Source organism: Colossoma macropomum, unplaced genomic scaffold (assembly GCF_904425465.1).
Source record: "Colossoma macropomum unplaced genomic scaffold, Colossoma_macropomum, whole genome shotgun sequence".
Classification (NCBI taxonomy): Eukaryota; Metazoa; Chordata; class Actinopteri; order Characiformes; family Serrasalmidae; genus Colossoma; species Colossoma macropomum.
In genome coordinates, this window is record NW_023494796.1 from 18112801 (window position 1) to 18132749 (window position 19949).

The 19949-nt window shown below is 37.0% G+C and overlaps 1 protein-coding gene across 1 annotated transcript; it reads right to left on the reverse strand.

Moving 5' to 3' along the window:
- Positions 1–341: 341 nt before the first annotated feature.
- LOC118816577 (annexin A5-like) lies at positions 342–17480 on the reverse strand. Its single transcript, XM_036583027.1, has 13 exons — positions 17357–17480; positions 17088–17129; positions 9978–10062; positions 8935–9029; positions 7079–7192; positions 5870–5960; positions 5660–5739; positions 5031–5081; positions 4177–4270; positions 3467–3562; positions 3284–3342; positions 1032–1154; positions 342–827 (listed from the first exon to the last, which is right to left on the reverse strand). Exons 2-13 carry the CDS (start codon positions 17088–17090, stop codon positions 765–767), a joined length of 954 nt encoding a protein of 317 aa, XP_036438920.1. The 5' UTR covers positions 17091–17129; positions 17357–17480; the 3' UTR covers positions 342–764.
- Positions 17481–19949: the final 2469 nt, after the last annotated feature.

Sequence of the window (19949 nt, forward strand, 5' to 3'; positions counted from 1 at the left end):
TGATGAATTTATCATGCATAAAAATCTACTTTATTCAAAACATCTATCTTGTACTTCATGTCCTGAGCCACATCATGAGCACCACTTACCAGAGGAATTCACTATGTTACGAGTGCAATTTTATAGGACATTGCTGGAGTTTTTACATCACTGTCAGAGCTAGAACAGTGGTCCAAAACTCAGAAATGTCCATTTAGAAGTGGCTCTTAAATTAAGGGACAGCTAACACAAGCTGTATCAACAGATGGACTTCATTTGTAACTGTGGTCCTATAATGTAGGCATTTCCAAAAGGTGTGCAGGCATTAAATCAAAACAAAGTAACACTTCAGCATTTTATATTTTTGAATTTTTTTTTTATTTAATGAAAGCGGTATCAGAAATAACTCTGAAACAATGTTGTCATCTTAAATGAGCATCTGTTTTTTAGCACCATCTCTCTGTTACACCAACTAGCTTCTTAAGCTTTTCTTTCATTACTAGTCACCAACTTTCACATTTCACAAACTACAAATTGTAACACAAGTAACGACATGCATATAAAACTTCCATGATCAAAACAGCCTTCATTGATATTGATAATTAAAATTAGTGCTATTAGTTGCTTTTGTTGCTATTAGTCAAATGTACAAAGAATAAACATTCAGAATTTTATGAAGTCTGTCAAATTCATAAAAAATTGCCCTGCAAACAAGTATGTTACCTAATAAATGCTTTTTTTTTTACTGGAAATGCTCAGCAATGCAGGTTTTTTTTTCTTCGAAGCTAGGCATCATCACCACCACACAACAGATACAGGGTATTGCGATAGTCCCCAGAGGTGTCATTCTGTGTGAGAGAGACAGATTTTTTTTTAATCAATGCACATTAAGGGATACACTGCATTTCAAGTTCATCATACAATACTACACCTTGTAAGCTGTTGATTTATCTCTGGTAATGTTCATTTCAGATATGAAGTGTTCTTAAGAGATTTTAACCTGAGTCTGTGTCAATATAGAATGCATGACTTTTTACAAATGGTATAAATACCTTAATCATTTTGTGTAGAGAAGTTGCAAATGACTTCCTGAACTCTGCACGAATATCCAGCAGGTCAATTTCACTGCGGGAGACCATGATCCTTATCAGGGTCGCATCATCAGTGCCTGCACCCTGTTTAAACAGCAGAGATTCACATCAGCTACACAGCGTATACAACAATATAACACACTGTATTAGAATAAACACATCAACAATATTAATATCCTAACAATCTCATCAAATTTATTGTGCATCTTAATTCTCACTTCTAGATCTCAGTGCAGCATTTGGTGCTGTTGCTCAGAGCAGTTAACTGACAGATTACATATATAACGCACTTTGGCACTACTACCAAACTGGTTCAGATCGCTTCTACTAAAAAAGAAAGGTTTTATGTTATTTGGAGAGTTCTCTAGCACCGGGCTGCCCCAACAATGGCCTAAGTTGATACTTGATGACATGGCCGCATGTATTTGGCCTACCTGCATTTCTAAAGTATCATTTTAACCAATTACTTGAAGTAAAATTTTAGCAACAAAATATAGTTTAATGTGATAGAATACATTTTAAAAATGTATTTAGGCACCCCTGCTCTAGCAGCTATGATAGCACCTTAGGAGTTCCCCAGGGCTCCATTTTGCATCCTATTTTACTCATTTTGAATGTGCTACTACATGCCTGTAGTAGTAGAATTGCCACTGCTATACAGAAGACATTGCTGTATAGTTCAACATCACCTTATGAAACAGGTACCTTTGACACACTGATCAATCATCAATTTCACGGAGACAAAACTGAACCAAACTTGGTCACTAGGGCAAACCATTTTAAAAGACTAGTGTTGTAGTCTGCTACATCCAACTCCGAGACCAAGACTTTTTGTAGTCGAGTCCAAGTCAAGACCGAGACCAGGAGTGGTCGAGAGAGAGACAAGACGGTTTAAGATTTTTTTTTTTGAATACATACATACATACATACATACATACATAAATACATAAATAAATAAATACAGAAATAAATAAATGTAGATTGCAGTGAATTGTACAATCATTATCGCATAGTTTATAATATATTTTATAAAATATAACAGATAGTAGCCTAAAACATTATTAATTATAATTATACTGTAGTCTTAGTCAAACTTTGCATTGTAACTGGAAGCAGTTAAGTATTGTCTTAAAAGGAGAAAATAACAGAGAATATCCATTTAAAATGTATTCAGAATCACCACCTAAAGTCAAATGAACAAATTATCTGCTCTCAGGGGAAGTCTGAAATTTGGAACCATGAACATCAACAATCAAATAATGCTCAGTTAAGCCAGCCTGGAAAGGATCAATTAGATCCTCAACCAACTGATTTAATTTCAACATGTACAACAGTGGTTTTCAGCCTGTGGGCTGCAGCCCCACAGTTCACAGTTCAGTTCATTACAATATATATGTACATATACATATACATGTAACCAAATGTAGCTTTAAATATGACAAACATTGTTGATTATTTGCAATAATAAAACATTGTAGTGTATATATATATATATATATATATATATATATATATATATATATTATATATATATATATATATATATATATATATATATATATATATATGACTTCTGGCAAATTGTTAGCTAGTTATGTTTTTTCTGTGTGTGTGTATGTATATATATATATATATATCGTGCAAGCATAACCTGTCTCTAATGCAGCCGAGTGATCAGCCAAACTGTATAAATAATTTTACTTTCAGTTTCATTTGGCTACCAGCTCCAGCTGCTTCTGTCTGTATCCTAGCAACTGTGTCTGCACACAGTAGCGCGAAGACCAGCGTGGAGCAGGAGGTTTAGTGCGCAGAAAAAGGGCTGTTTATTCTGGTTTTATTGATATTCAGTAATAACTCAGCTTTCAGTTACCTCAGAGAGAAGCAATGGACATGGCTAGCTGACAATTTCTGAGTTAACCTTACCCCAAGACTGGGGCAAGAATGAATACAAATGTAGTCGAACCCGAGACTAGACCAAGGCTGCTAGTTTATGGTCTCAAGACTTCAGTACTACAACACTAGCTTAAAGCACTTAACAAATAATCCTAAATCATATATAAGTAATCCTAAATAATCCTAAACCATATATAAGTATTCAGAAGTGCCCCATATGAACTTAAAAACATGGATAGCGTGCATGCAACATGGAATTGCCCAAAATGATGCAGAGAAACCTAATTATGCTGTTGTCAATCAGTATTGGATACTCTTACCTTCATGGATTTGTACAGACACTCAGCAAAATAGGCAGGAACACTCCTGGCACACTTCACTGGGAGTGAATGAGAAAAAGAATGTAAAAGAGGGTGGGAAAAAAGACAGAGAGGCAGAAAGAGTGAGAGAGGTATATTTCAGGATATTTAACGTGTGTGAATGTATGTGAATGTGTGTCTTACCCACTGCCAGCAGTACTTCTCTCAGACCTCCAGAAGTTTCTCTCTGTATGCTCTCCTCGATCTGATATCCAGACAGTTTCATATAAGCATCAAACACTGCATAAGAAATAATATAGATAGATAGATAGATAGATAGATAGCAAAATGATTTGATTAGATAATGTTCAATTTTTTCATGATAACATTCTGTTTTATAAAATAACAGCACTGCTGTTATTAATGAGTGGGTTCTTTGATTTTTCAATTGTATTCTGTGCTTCTTAAACTTGGTAACCAGCTAATTGTACAGTATGTTATTTATTGGATGCTTCAGATTGTTTTGAAAGAATATTTAAAAATACATAAAGGCTACTTTCTCTAAACAAACAGTACAATTCCATTTGGGAAATGTGATTATTCTGTGGTTAATGTTTATAATACTACATAGGGTTTCCTGTATCAGCCTTGTGGCTGGTAAAGGTTGAGCTTACATAGGCTTTAGCCAAAATTTGTAGTGGTCTGTTTAGTCAAAGGAGAGAAATGCTGAGGAAGTATTTATAGATATTCACCAGTTATTCATGATCATCAGGGCATGATTTGTACATGCATATTTTGAGCACTTAAATACCAACAATACATTAACCTAACTATATATAATCTATTTATAGTCCGATACCACAATATGTTTGAAAAATATTGTGATAATGGATTGTCAGCACTAAGTAAATTACCTCTCCTAAGGTGTTCAGCACTGCGGTTCCCCAAAATAGTGATGAACTGATCCTCATCAGTGCCAAACTTCTTTTCTCCTGCATCAAAGAGAGCCTGTGCAAAACACATACACACAAAGCATAAACAAGAGATAACATATTTCATAATTAGTGAATGAGATGCACTCAAGTACAGTAGATAACAGACTCAAAGGCACACATACTGTGCAATACAAAAGACAAAGACCACACTTCCTTTAATTTCCAGTGCAAAATTGCCATTAAGTATCTTTTTTTTTCAGAAAACATATTTTACAGAACTGTACACTGAAGCCTCAATTACTCTGTATAATATTAAAACTGTCCTCTATGTATTAAGTCTACCCTTTGTTACAGCCACCATTCTTTTCAGGTTTTTCAAAGAAATCTGCAGGGATATTTTTCCACACCTCCAAAGTTTTAGAAGTCTTAGAAATTGGTTGCATTTTCTGCCTCTCACAAACCAAGTAATCCCAAACAGGTCTGGGCTCTGAGGTGATCAGTCCACAGCTTCTTTGTTTGATTTGCAAATTCTTATTTCTTTTTCTTATTTGTCTGTTTTCTTTTCTCAGTAACAGCTTCTTGACAGCTACACATCCTTTTAGGCCCATAGCATTGAGGTGCATTCTCAGAGTAGAAGAATGAACAAAAACATCACTGCATTTTTTCAGTTCAAGAGTAGAGCTTGATTTTCTTTTCTCTCTCAAAGATTAGTTTCGGTGGTCTACTAGGTCTAGCATGTTTGCTAGCACTCCCATTTTTGGAAAATCTTGCCTTTTGTCTTATTTTTCTTTGACTTGCTTATATATACACATATCTCAGGAGCACATTTATACCTGAGCATCACTCTGGATGGTGCCCTCTTGTACACCCTGCTGTCTGCTGGCCTAAAACCAAAACAATTCTTGTTAAAACCAACATTATTACACACCCAAATCGATAAAAACAGTTATCATGCCCTGACATTATATAATCATTTAGACATGGTACATATGCGCTAAATCACACTCATTATTTTATTTTAAACATTTACCTTGCTCTTCCACTCACTGGCCACTTTACAAGCCCCACCTATCTTACATTATATTGGCTTATAATCGCAGACTGTAGCCCGTTTCAACCAATTTGTCAGCCTCTCTCTAGTCCATTCACCATTGGTTGGCTTCTGACCAAAAGACCACTGTTGACCATTATTTCGGGTTGTAGACCATTCTCAGCAGTTTTTACAGTCACTGCTGGGTTGAGAGTGGTCCACTACCCAAAAATGATGTCCAGTAGATGAGGTCCTGTGGTTAGCTAAAAGATGGCCAACAAAAATTAAGCTACAGCCTCTACCGTTACACTAATAAGGTGGAGCCACAACATAAGTGTTTCTAATAAACATGGTTAGGGAGTTTTGACGAACACATCACTCAGGTAACCGGGTAAATACAACAATCATCGAAGATGACTGACATAACATTACCTGTAGCAAAACGACCAGCATCCTCTTAAAGTGTCCACTGGTATCACCAGTCACATCATCTTCCAGGTTACGATCATACTCTACAATATAAACCATCATAATTATCAGCAGCAGCAGTAAATAATGCATTACATCCACCCTCAATCACCAACTACATCATTCTCAAATCAATTATACAAATGGCCATCAACATTACAAAAATGCTCTTACCCTGTTTGTAGGTCTTGATAATTTCTTGAATCTCGTTTTGATTTCTCGATGCCAGGATCTCAATTAAAACCTTCTCATCAGTGCCCGCCCCCTAAAAGAAAAACAAGCAGTTTGTGTGCATGTGTGTATTTAATGGGCACCAAATGTCCACAGATTGACTAAAAACACAGTGGGACAGGTCCCACAGAAGATTTTTTTAGCATGCACACACGTTCATCCAACCACAAAAAAGCACAGCGCTGTCAGAGCTGGATGCATTTGTCCGAATCCAACAGGATTGTGTGTCACTCTCCCCACGCTGGGGGTTAATCTCAAAATGCTGCTTCTCCATGTTTAGTCTTTACCTTCAGCAGGACCAGCTAACTAGTTCCCAATGACCTAAGAGTTTTGCTTGACTGATATTGCTGTGGCATATCAGGTAAATACACTGCTAATTCTCCATTAAGAGTGCCTTATTAGCTTCCATTCATCCTCTGCTTGGGAAACTTGTACTTATGAAATTCTAGTTAACGTTAGCTGGCTAATTCACTAACAGCCAATTACTTTGCCATGGTGCTTCAGAGTTTGTCCTCTGTTCTTTGATAAACCAGGCTAGCTATTATTCTTATTTTGTAAATGCAACCAATGTAAAATATACTTGGATATCATTGCCTAAATAGATATCTTTCTGAGCAGAGGCTTACAAAATAATGGACAATCTTCAGATTAATCTGCTCAGAGAAGTGGACTGCAGCACAACCCACGTTCCAAAATGTTCTTCTGCATATTTCGTGCAGTATCATATTTCCACCAGAGAGGTTGACAATTACGAAGTGCAGTCTTAATTCAAAGCTTGAGATATAAACAGAGGAGTTGTTAGCCTGTTGGCTATCATTTAGCTTTTTGGCTAGCTGGTTACCTTAGTTCTAGATAAGAAAAGATATTCAGTTTAAACTTCATCATAGGTGTGCTTATATCAAGTATTTTAAAAATAGCTTTGAATGTGGTTCAGCCATTCAGATTCCAAGAGCAGAATATTCTTAATTTTGTTAATGATCAGATGACTGCAGTCACTGTCAAGGTAAAATAGCAGGCACTGTTTGTCAGGTTTAGACAGGATGTTGTCACAGTACAAAGTGAAAAAAGTGTAACTGGTTGGTCCCCATAAATTAAAGGAGCCAAAATATGGTTTCGCATATTTTTGTTTGACCACAGTGTGTGCAAGTGTACCTTAATGGCATCCCTCAGTGAAGTCACGTCAAACATTACAGGTGTAGCCATCAGTGCCACAATTAGAGTCTCAAACTTTCCTCCGAGCTCTGACTTCAGATCACTCACCAGGTCCTACAGACAGAGAGAGAGAGAGAGAGAGAGAGAGAGAGAGAGAGAGAGAGAGAGAGAGAGTGAGAGAAATATAAAGTCCAGGAATAGAATGAGGAAGTATCAGTGAGACAATGAGGATCTATTCACTTACACACCATCAGCTCAAATATAGTCCACTTTGCATTTAAACTTTATATATTACCTAAAAATAAAATACTCACTCAAAACATTACCTAAGTTTAACCTATGTGTGCTATGGTATTGTTGCTACAATCCAATATATGGTCCAGTAATGGGACCAGTATTCAATTTCTCTCACCTTTTCTACTCATTTACCAAACATGTAGTTCAGTTCTTTCTTCTTCTATGGTTTAATCATTTGTGTGCATATGTGCATTATCGTATCAGGTTTTGTGTTTCTCTGAGGTTGGTCCTTTTGTTAAATATTAAAAATCTGTGCATCAATGTAAAGAACTCGAGGAATGCATAAGAAGATAAGAAGAAGATAATAAACATAGGAAGAGAAATATCATTTTGTTTACCAGGGAAAAACAAACTGTGGTATTTTGTCCATAACAACACAATGGACCTTTTCTCTTGACATTCCCTTTCATGTTGACTTGAGAACTTGCAAGAGCACTTCCACAGTTTAGCTTCAGTTCAAACACATCCCGATTCTCCGCAGCAATAAGACACTGAAAGCTCACATGATTTTGTGTTTGCAGGGAATGTTTGCTGCAGGGTAAATAATGTTCACTGTTCAAATTAGCTGTGTAGTGCTCAAGTTAGCTTCCTCCTCCTCCTCCTTCACTCTACCATTACTGGCTTTAAATAGCAGCTGAAAACATTTTATTTGTTGTTGACTGTACTTTGCTATATTACATATAAGAGGGGTGATCCTACCCACCCAGAGAGCGTGAGATCAACTATGCTCTCTTAGACTCCTGGCCATGGATAGCTGTGGGTCATCAGGGATTGAACTCATGATCACCTAGACAAACTTGTGAACGCCTTGACGGTTTGCCATGTCCCATTTTGCATATATTGGTAGTATTGCATGTTTAACATGCAGCAGTACCAACTAATCTGTTACTTAAAGAATCCTTGCATGATCTATATTCTTGTAAATATCACAAGATCTTCTAAGATCATTTAGCCGGAATTGAACCTGTGCTGTGTGGAGCTGCTAGTCTGCTAACTCTGCGAGCGATAGCACCGCTCTGCTATCCTAGTTATACTGCTAAACCCTACTGGCCAATGAAGTGATTCTGTTCTGAGTTCTGAATCTGACTTATCAGCAACAGAATGAACTAGTTCGTTTTAATGGCCAATTACCACAAGCAAAATAAGAAGCGCAGACCAAACAGGATTTTAATGGTGAAAACCACTGACATTACAATTTAGTCCAAGACTAGGTTTAATCCATGCCCAAGAAACCAGCTCTGTGTGTTTTTCAGTATTGGCTGGATTTCCTGAAATCACCTTAGAACAAAGGTGATTGGAGAGCAAGCATCACACTGCGAGCATCACACTGAACGCTCTCTCTACCAATTAAAATGATCTTAATGCTAAGATTGATTTTGGGAAACAGGGCCTGGAACGCAGAGTGTTTTCCTAGTGTTTCACACCTGATTTAAAGCTGTAAAGCTGTTCGTGTGTTAAATCAGACTCAACACAGCTGGGAAAACACAAATGCTAAGCTCTGAAGAGCTGTGACCAGTGGAGATCCAAGTCTTAAACAACTGGCTTAACACTGATGTTACCTTGCCATGCAGGGTCTTGTAGGCAGCCTTGATCTGCTGGCGCTGAGCGTTGCTGCGGGCAGTCAGTAGCTTCAAAATGGTTGCCTCATCAGTGCCTGAACAGACAGTGAAAATAAGGGTTAACCACTGCTGCTTCACTCTTTATACCGAATTAGGCAAATCAAAGAGCCCGGAAACTACATGCTAAACGTCCATGCTTACAGAGCTAACTATACAACATATAGTAGTAGTGGCCCCAAAGTGTCTGGACACTTTATCCATTGGTGAACATTCATTCTTTAGGTTATTTCTTAAAATGTATAATAAAATGATACTTGTTTCAGAGAAAAACACCTTTAGCACAACATGAAACCGATGACAGACTCTTTGTCTGGAGAAAGCTTGGAGAAGATGGGGAAATGTCAAAGATGGTTGATGGGATCATGAACTCAGAAATGAACAAAGGCATTCTAAGCGCAACCCTGCAGAGGAATGAAAAGAAACTGCTCAAATGATAACAATCTGAAACACATTATCTGCCTTTTAAAAGGTTTTGGAGTGGTCTGCTTAAAATAAACGCCTTTTTAAAAAAATAAACGCCATTTTTTAAGTATGGAACAAATGTCCAAATACTTTTTGGGGCCACTTATGCATATCGCTGCTAAGAAGCAATAAGCACTGCTATAAAATGGTTTGGGCAACTCATATCTATCACTCTTTCCACCACATACAATCAATATCTTGAATGTCAGCTAGTCAATGAATTAGCACTACATTAATTTAACAGAAACATCCAATTGCCAAGTAATTTATAAAAACATATGGGTTAATGGAAACGCATTAATCTGCATTTTAATCTGTTGAAACACAATCATGTAATCTAACAGACAACCTTCAATTTCACATTATTTTCATCCCAGTGAGCAGCAGCTTAGAAAGTGGAAGAATATTTTTTTTTTCTGTGACTAAACTCCACTGACCTGATTTCTCATTCAAGTTTTGATTGGTTCATTGAGTATCAAATCCTTTAACATTTCCATAATTAAATGCATGCTGTGACTAACCCAGTCCTTTCATGGCCTTGAAAAGAGTCTCGGCGTCATTATTGGCGTTGAATCCACTCTGGGCCTTCACGGTTCCTCTTCCGGCCTGGCATAAGGAAAAAAAATGAAGCAGGTTATTTCCTGTTCCACTTATTTATTTCTGTATTTTTATCACGGTAGTTCTCAATCATAGAGATTTCCTGCCTTTAACATGTCTGATTCAAATCACAAAAAGCTGCTGATAAAAATCAGGTGTGTTATAAATATTGTTGTTGAGTCGATTCACAAAACATCACTATCGGCTCAGCAATCCCCAACCATAAAATAAACTCACATTCACCCTGAAACATTATGAAGTAAGGTACTTTGGCATTGTCCCGCTTGAAGAAGGACATGGTAAAATCTAACTAATGTACACATGTTTGGCTACAAATTAATCACAAATTTTGTGTAGATTAAACAAAAGGCCCAAAACCATAGTAAGCTTAAGCCTACTAATACTGACAAAATGAACGCAGAGTACAGACAAGAGGTCCCGTCTGTATCCGTATTTAACATTTAGGCAAAAATGAGCCCTGATGCTGCTCAATTTAAAAAAAAAAATAAAAAAAAACAACCTTTCAAACTGTGTCTTTAATGATAAACAGACAACATACAGAACAGTTTGTAACTGCATCTTGGAACCGTGAATCAAAACAAAACATGAGGTACCTAGAGATTCCCACCCCTAATGAGTTGCAGGATAAATAAGTTTCAGCATTAGGATAATTACATGAAGTCATAATCAGGTGGGGCTGGACAAAATACCAAAATGTGTTGTTATTGTGATCAATTATGTCACAATAAGCTTTTCTGAGCATATCATGAATAACGTCAGTACTTAAAACTGCATGTTTGGTTACAAATAGACCCTAATCAGTCCTGTTTAATTGCATTTAATGGAGCATAGCATTCGCAATGCTGATTACAAATAACTGAATTCATAGTTTTTGATAGTATTTTTAAAATGTGGCACTACCTTGTCCTTTTTCAACTTATTAGATATAGGACAAAATAAACTTTGTGACATATTGCGTATAGTAATATGTTTTCGCCAAATCACCTACGTCTATAATCACTGACACTATCAACTTAAGATTGGTTTTGGTGACAGTTCAGCGGCCAGGCCCTCCTTAGAACTGGAAGCTTGAAAATGTGCAGTTACGGTCTCCACCAGTACTGAATAAAAATGTTTAAACCACTACTATGGTGAATGACTGTTTAACCCAGAATGCAGCCATAACCTCACTGTAATGCATCCTGGGCCTTTAGGTTATTTCTCATGTGTCACATTTTCCAACTTAGCTGCGCAAAAGCCTTTGAGAATATGGAAACTCATGCTGCTTAGTTGTATGTGCTGCCTGTCCCTTTAAGAACTAATCCATGTCAGCCTTAACCAGTAGTTTTCCACATGGAAATTTTGACTGAGCTAAAAAGCCTGCAGAGTTGAGAGAGACAGAGAACGAGACAGAGAGAGAGCGAGACAGAGACAGAGAGAGAGAGGAAAACGAAGTGGGCGTTAAAAGGCAAACAAGCCTGAAATTAGATCTCATGCAATACACGGCAATAATATCCCTCTTTTCTGCCAGGAAACTTCTCTATTGGCCATTTTCTGTTTGCTCAACAAATATAATAATAATGCACTGACAACCTACATTACACAAGTCCAGGTTCAGAGAAGCAGACAGAGGGTCATTTAATACTGGTCAGAAAAATTTACTCATTTACATGTAAATAATGTTGTCTTTTACATATTTAACATTTCAGTGAAAACTGCCTTAAATTGCTTAATCTATACATGTTAATCACCATTTAGGTGCTCATCTACCAACCTGTAGTGTTGGTTTCTCATAAGCATCCATCTATCCATTCATTCATCCATCCATTCAGACCTGCTTTCAGGTTTTTTTTTAATCTACAGGGGTACTTTTCCACAACTCCAATGTTCAGTCTTAGAAGTTGGTTAGAAGTTACTTAAGATCCAAGTAATCTCAGATGTCTAGTTTCTGTGTTCTAGGGCAAATGTTCTCCTTTTTTTGTCTATTTTCTTTTCTCAGTAAGAGATTCTTGACAGCTACACATCCTTTCAAACCCAAAGTGTTGATTTGTCTTCTCACAGTGGAAGGATGAACAGTAACTACTGTGATTTTTTTCACATCTGAATCTGATAAAATGCTGTTTATCGGACAGTCACAGTGTTGGTGGTCTATCAGGTCTTGCATGTTAACTAGAACTCCCATTTTTGGGAACTCCTGTCTTTTTCCTTATTTTATCTTTCCCCTTCATTATGCAGGCAGATTATCTATTATCTATCTAAATCTACAACTTCATTTGTTCACTTCCGTTATGAATGGAAATTAAATACCTGAAGATTCCTCATATTATATTCCTCAAACTGATTCCACTTTACTCCAAATGTCACTGAAGTTTATGTAAGGGCTGACGCCTGAGTCACGTGCAAGTAGGGGAAAGAGTAACAGAAAAAGAGCGAGAGAAAGTGAGAGCAAGCAAGAGAGAGAGCGAGATCTCAAGAATGGGAAAAATCTTCAAAGCCAAACAGACCACAACAATGCAACTGTACGCCATTATTAAATTTACCCAAAAAGGAGTATGTAAGCCAGTTTGTCCAAATTCCCAAAAGTACTCTTTGCCCTTAGCAAACTTTGGTTTGACTGATATAAAAATTGATAAAATATAAAATGATTTTGAGCAGCAAATAAGCTTTGATAACTTTTATCAGATGATTTTATTTAAACAGGCTGCAGTAATTTATGATAAACGTTGTCTCACATGAGAGTTAGGCATCAACCGTAAACAGTCATGTGATGTTAGTGATGACAGTTAATTCTTAAACTCAAGTCTTAAATAATATACAACAAGCTCCTATAAATCACCTTAAAACGTCCAGGCCCAATTCAAAACCATTATCCTTAGCAAGCCCTGGAACTGAAACAGCATTTCCATTACTTTTTGCGTAGATGTTGTCTGATTGGTCAGGGTCATCCTCACTGTTGTCACAATGAAAAGCAACTTTACACTGAGTTCAGAGCTCCTCATTCCAAGGGTGTGGGTGCTTAAAATCTGCTGCCCCTACTGTCTAATATGAAATGGGGGGGAGCACAGGATGTGGACTCATCACAATATTGTTTTTACTAATTTGGGTATTCAAAGATAGCATGTATGGTTTGGAAGAAAAACAAGCTTAGTATTATCTTGTAATTTTGTGACATTTTGTGAAGTTTTATATGAGTGTGCAGCGCTGAACTACACAAACATAGCTCATGTTGCACCTCATGTCATGTGAACTGCGCCCTTTCTCAACCATTATGGAATCATTTACAGGTCTATTCTATTCTACAACTCTATTTTTCATAGCTTCATAATAATTAGCTGAAATCTTTGAAGTTGTAAAGGAGCAGCATCATAATACAGTCCTTCTATACATTTATTTATACATTTAGCATTTTATTGGAAACACTGACCCCAGTCTTTTGAACTGTGATTCCAATTCAAGTGTTTATGTACCTGAAGATGGAGAAAATCAGTGTAGATCATACTGGTGAATTAGCTGGCATGTTATGCATAATCACCAATAGGGTTCAAATCTTGCTTTCTGATACCATCTGTATACAAACAAACTGCCTTGTGTGTGTACATTACAAAACCGAGGGTGTTCCACACACTGGAATCTCACTGCTTAAATAGATCCAAGATATTTAATGACTTTGGTATGTCACATACAGTCATATGCCAAAAAAACACTACATAACAGTTTTCATGGTATTTTTCTGTACATTTTAAGTACAATTTCTAATTATTTGCTGATTTAGCATATTGGAAAAAAAATATAATGCACCATAACTTTGCCACGCCCCCCTCAACAATATGTTACTCGTAAATCGCAATTATGTATTAAAACATGCAGAAGCGTGTTGTCTGTAGAGGACTGATTACTGCAAACAAACAAAATATGGGTTTAAGTCACCATTCTGTTCAAAAACTCATCAATAATTCAATAATAGTCAGCCAGTGTGTTTAAATGGGTGGGTCCTTAAGAGGGTTCCATTGGCTGTCTGCTTAAGCATGGGTGTGGTGAGATGTAGTAAGGGCCTAAAACAAACACAAGTGTCTGGTTTCTGGCCAAAGGCTGAACTCCATCATGGACTAAGGAGAATTTAAAGTCGAGGAACTTTGTATAATACTAACCTCAGCCTTAGAAAACTCTTAATACTTAATTAAGAGTTAATATTTAATACTGCTTATAGGAATGATGGTATTTAAATCAATATTCAATGTATTTATTGTACTCTGATGTTGGACTACTGCTGGAAAACATCTGCATTTTATTTATTTTACTGCATTTGTTACCTACTACAAATGAAAGTAACATTTTTTGTAATGCTAAAGATAATACTACAACGCTAGTGAGCATCAGACATGACCACTACCTAGTACGCTTTATGAAGGCTGATGAATAACATTAGGTACACACTAATTACACTAACAATAACATTGTCCTTTTTACCGGGAAATAATGGTTTGGCCACCAATATAGCGTACAAACCTAACACTTATGTGAAAGTTTCATTAAGGAGACACACATTTTCATGAATTTAGTTAAGTGTTTGCTTGAATACCAAACGCAAGATTGAATCTAACTCACTCTGTATAAATTAAGGATTCTAATGAGATTACTACGTTTTGGAGGGTTGAATTTTGCGCGTAAGGTATTGTGTATTGTCCGAGTCTAAATGGATGTCTTGGCTGCAGTATTATGTATGGGGAATGAGTCACAAGCTCGATTCCTGTTTGAGTTATCTGCAAGAGTGCAGTCCTAAATCTCAGTCCAAACAACGGTTCCGCTGTGGGAGCAAAACCTGAAGGCCTAATGAGATTTGAAATCATGCGTTGCAGATACAATCTGAAAGAAATGTGGTGATGCAAGACATTGAAAAAAAGAGGAGGACACACACCAGCACATCGTCGCTGCCGGACAAAACCATGTCTTTCTGAAAGGGTAACTTTATAGAAGAATAAAAATAAACATTAACTTTGCTGTATGTTATGTTATGATTTTATTCCAAGTAAATTTGGGCCATTTCTTTTGGTCCATTCATCAAGAAATGTTCGCACAACGTTTTGTCCATTAGAGGAGGGACTGTAATTGTTATTACAGTTTAGGCAAAACAGTCAGTATTAAAATTAGTACTTTTTTTTATTTGCTCCACTCTTTTGAATGTATTGTTCAATGCCTATGTGGACTATATGAAACAGTATAAAACACTGTATATCAGCATATAAATTACATGTTGTGTTGATATTCTAAGTGAAAATAAAGTAACACTTTCTCTATAGAGTGTAACAATTAACAAATATTATTCTGCAAATTATAGTGCACAATTTCTATTTACTTAAATTTAACATATGGGGGAAATGCCATAACTTTTGTAAAGGCCATTTCATGTTTTCAAACGAAAAAACAGTAATTGTGCATTAAAATCTGCAGACGCGAGTTCTCTTTGAAGGATATGTTAACTTACGTTTACATGTTTAACCAGGGGTGTCCAAACTTGTGCACAGAATTGTATAAGCAAGCCGATATCCAATATTTTTCATGTACATATTTACATTTAAACATTTATAAAATGTAGAAATTTAGACTACATGTACCTGTAATTAGCATTACAAAGAAATATCAACACATCTGTAGAATGTTACCAATTCAGTACACTGAAAAATGAAAGTGTTCAAGCAAATATCTGCCCATATTATAATTCTGAGATACACACACATTATACATAATATATACACATAGTCATATTCTCCTGTGAAGTGTCTTTTCTGACTTATGAGGTTTTGATTCAATAGCAGATATACATGTACATGCATGTCTCTTTAGACTAAAATCTCGTTGTCCCCCACATACCCAGATTTCACACTACTAACACTACTTCTAGTGACCACACACACTGCTGTATACTGTCCACACTCTAATCCACCCAGCTTAAGCTCAAACATACACACACATTTTCACTATGGAAATCTACCACATCACCTCTTTCTCATTTTCACTCTCCTAACGCTACCCTCTAACACTTACTTCTACTTCAGGGGAAATGCAAAATCATATGATGTATAAAATAAAACAAACAAAAACAGTCTCAGACAAGCAATTCAGAGCCAGCTGCCTTCTGGCTGTCCTGTATCAATGTACACTTTTCAGTAGCCAAGCGGGCCAAGTGGTGCTGTTGTTTACAGAGCGTAGTTGTGCTCTTGTGTAATCTAACTGAATGAGATGGATGAGTGTTTATCAGTGTTTGAATTAAACTGTGTTTAGACAATCTATTACTCCACGTCCAGCTCTGCAAACAAGACCCCACCCCTGTAACTGCGGCAACTCGGGGGGGGGCGGCAGCTATGACAGAGTTTGACTGTGTAGTCAAACAGATGGAAGTGATACTTATAGCTGTGTGAGAGAGAAGCGATACTTATAGCTGTGTGAGAGAGAGAGAGAGAGAGAGAGAGAGAGAGAGAGAGACCCTTTGAAGAACCTGCCCACATCTATGAGTCATCTGCACGCTCTGGCAACAAAATGAAAAAAGGAAAAAAGAAAAAAACCATCCTCTACATCCTGATTCATGTTCAGGGAAAAGAGAAACCTCCTCTCCGTCCTGCACTAAACTTGCTAAACTTGCCTTGAACATCTCAAGCACCTGTCCAGCCACCTTTTCACAGAAACTTCAGGTTAAATCAGAACTCACTAAATGATTAGACTCCCTAATACCTTAGTCTAAAATCATGATCCCACCTCTTTGGTGATTGAGGGCAACAAGTTGCATTATGTAACACTAGTAGTGCAAGTTGGCAAACACTGTAGACTGTAGAAATGATGCAAACACTGTAAGCAAACACACATTTGAAGCTGCTTCTTTGTGCTTTTAAATGTCATTATGTGATGAACTGTAGCTGCCAACACTCATTAGCCTGGATATAAAGGTTAGCACCTACAGCAGACTGCCTGAATTAAATTAATAAGTTATATAGCTACTTTGCTACAGCACTATTTTTTAAAGACTCCCGCAGCTCACTTACCATTGTAACTTCAGACTGGTGAACTCTTCAACGAAGCTAAAGCTGTGGATGGACAGAAATACAGAAAGGCAGAGGACATGTTTTAGGATGTTTAACACGACGTAAATGGCGCTAAATTAAAACATCTTCCTAAGTATTAAACCGATGTGAAAGAGCAGCCTAACGTTTCATCCTCAGGTAAATTAAGCTCTTACCAGCAGAATGTGCTGTGAAAGTTAATAGAAACCTTACTGAAAGGAAGATAAAGTCTTTAAAGTAGGTTAACTTACCAAAAAGCACAGCAGCTGCTGCAGTCTTTGAGAGCAGAGAAATGAGGAAAACAGGAGGAATGAACGCAACAGAGGAGGAAAACACTTTTAACCGCACTTGAGTTAGCCAGAGCCGCACCCTGGTAACGCCTACGACCGCTGGTGTTCATGGGTAATGTAGTTTTGGAGAAAAGTGATACTTTATGATGGCGTTCTACCTGATAGTTAAGTCTTTTACGTTCTTGCTGATCATTAAAATTATAAATATTCTATAAGTATTCGACCCTTTATGGACAAACAAATCATTTTCAGGTATGGAAGAGATAGTTAAGTTGGACTTTGCATTGGTGCTGGCTAATCACTCAACTGTCTGTATTCTTAGCTAAAATGCAAACTGCAGCAGTAAGAATTTATGGGAAATTTCGACTTTATAATATTTACATATAATACATTTTAACATTTTCTGGACAATAAGACATTAAAGACCCAGGAAACACAGAATAAAATTGTAAGAATGTTAGTATAATACTGTGGTATTCACAAATAAAGAGACACAGTAAACATAGCGCCCTTTATAGAACGCACTTAACTGAACACAAGCAGGTCATTTCTAACCACAACTTTCCTAAACGGCAGACAGTAAACCCACACAAACTACAGCCCAGCACAGAGTGACATAACACATATACACCAGGGTGTTAGCTGGGCATGTAAAGATCCGGAGCTCAGCCCAGTTCACTGTAGGATTGTTTTGGGTTGTGTATTTTTTTTAAATTTCCCTGTAACGTACAGTTTTTACTACTGTGAGGATCTACATATCAATAAAACTTGCAGGAAATCAACACTGATCATTGGCAGTTGGGGAAAAATCATAAGAAAAGAAGTGAAAGTTCCCCCAGTAATATCCACTCCACTGCAACCATCTCTTCTACATTCCCCTCCATTGTCCTGCTAACAGAGAAACAATGTGTCTGCAGTGTGTCTTTGTGTTTTGTGAAGTCTTACTAAACCTTCACAATGCTACAGTCATTCAATAAAACTCTTATTTAAACCAAATAAGAAATAATAATTTAGTATTAAACCAACCCAGCTTGTTTTTTTGTTGTGGATTTGCTGTTTTGTAATAGAAATCTCATGCACTCTCTTAACGTTATGGTCTGCAGCTGCTTTCAGTATAGCTCCTGAGTTTGAGGAATGGGTGAATGTGCTCTTGAATGAAACCATGGACTCTGAGAGTGATGTGAAATCAAGCTGGTTTGAAACGTGTGGCATGTTAATGTTATAAGGGTCAAGGCTGGTTCAAATACATTCTGGGCTATCTGTAGCCCGGGAAGCCACATAGTGCCCCTGGTTTTGGCTGTATTTAAGCTACACTGTGAATAAGTGTTTTCCTTAATGTACTCAGTCTATATTAGGAAATAATAATAACAATAATAATAATAATACCAAATGAGTTCTAAAAGAGGTATGTGAAATGCTAATAAAAACAGAAAGCAGTTTTACCTTATGAACTACATTGTTTTTGTTCCTTTCCCTCATTCTAAATTTGATGCCTGCACCACTTTCCAAAAAAGCTGGGACAGGAGCATGTATAGCACTTGGTTACATAATCTTTTCTTTTAACAGCACTTAATAATCAATTGGGGACTAAAGACAAAACTGATCCAGTTTTGAAAGAGGATTTTTTCCATTCTTCAGTTGTATAAGTCTTTAGTTGTGCAAGCGTACAGGGACTTTGTTGTCGTATTTTGAGCTTAATAAGGCACTTTTTCATCAGGAGACCGGTAGGTGGGCAATAAAGATTGTGTTATGGGATTGCATCTTCTTGTAACAAAGGAAAAGGGCTGGAATTCAGCTGAGAAAAGTGATTTCTGTGGGAGAGACTGGCGTGTACTTTGGGCTCTATGACTTTGCTGACCGGTTACATGCACAGAAACTATATAACACATGAAAGGCAAGGGAAAAAAAACAGAAAAGCATAATAGATCCACTTTAAGTGCAAAATGGGCTCCTAGCTACGGCCCTGAGTACAGGTACTATATCTGACAGCTGTTCTCAATCATGGTCCTGAAGTCCCCCAGTGTTGCCCAAAGTGATGTGATGGAACGAAAGGAAATAAAAATAAGGGCTAATGTCATCTTCAGAAATACTTCACCTTCAGCAAATTATAAACACTCTTTTTACTAGCTGCTTTTTTCTCTTTTTTATTTTTTTATAAATTCCAAAAGGTGATGAATGTATCATATAGAAAAGTCAACTATGTACTTTATTCGAAACACCTACCTTGTATTATGAGGTCCACTTGTCAGAGGAATTCATTATGTTACAAGTGCAATTTTATAGTACATTGCTGGAGTTTTTACATCACTGTCAGCGCTAGAACAGCAGTCCACCACCCAGAAATGTCCATTTAGAAGTGGCTCCTAAATGCAGGAACAGCTAACACAAGCTATATCAACAGATGGACTTCAGTTTGTAACTGTGGTCCTATAATGTAGGCCACATGTGTCAGGCTCCAGTTCTCATAAGCCAAAACACTGCAGACTTCAGTACACACCTAATTTAGTTTATCAGCTAATTAGCAAAGCCTTCATGAACTGAATTCAGAGTGTCA

Coding starts and splice junctions, on each gene's coding strand:
- LOC118816577 (XM_036583027.1), bottom strand. Junction 5,961..7,078: donor CACTGAGGGATGCCATTAAG/GTACACTTGCAC, acceptor TTTTTCTTTTAG/GGGGCGGGCACTGATGAGAA. Junction 4,271..5,030: donor CCATCCAGAGTGATGCTCAG/GTATAAATGTGC, acceptor TGTTTTGCACAG/GCTCTCTTTGATGCAGGAGA.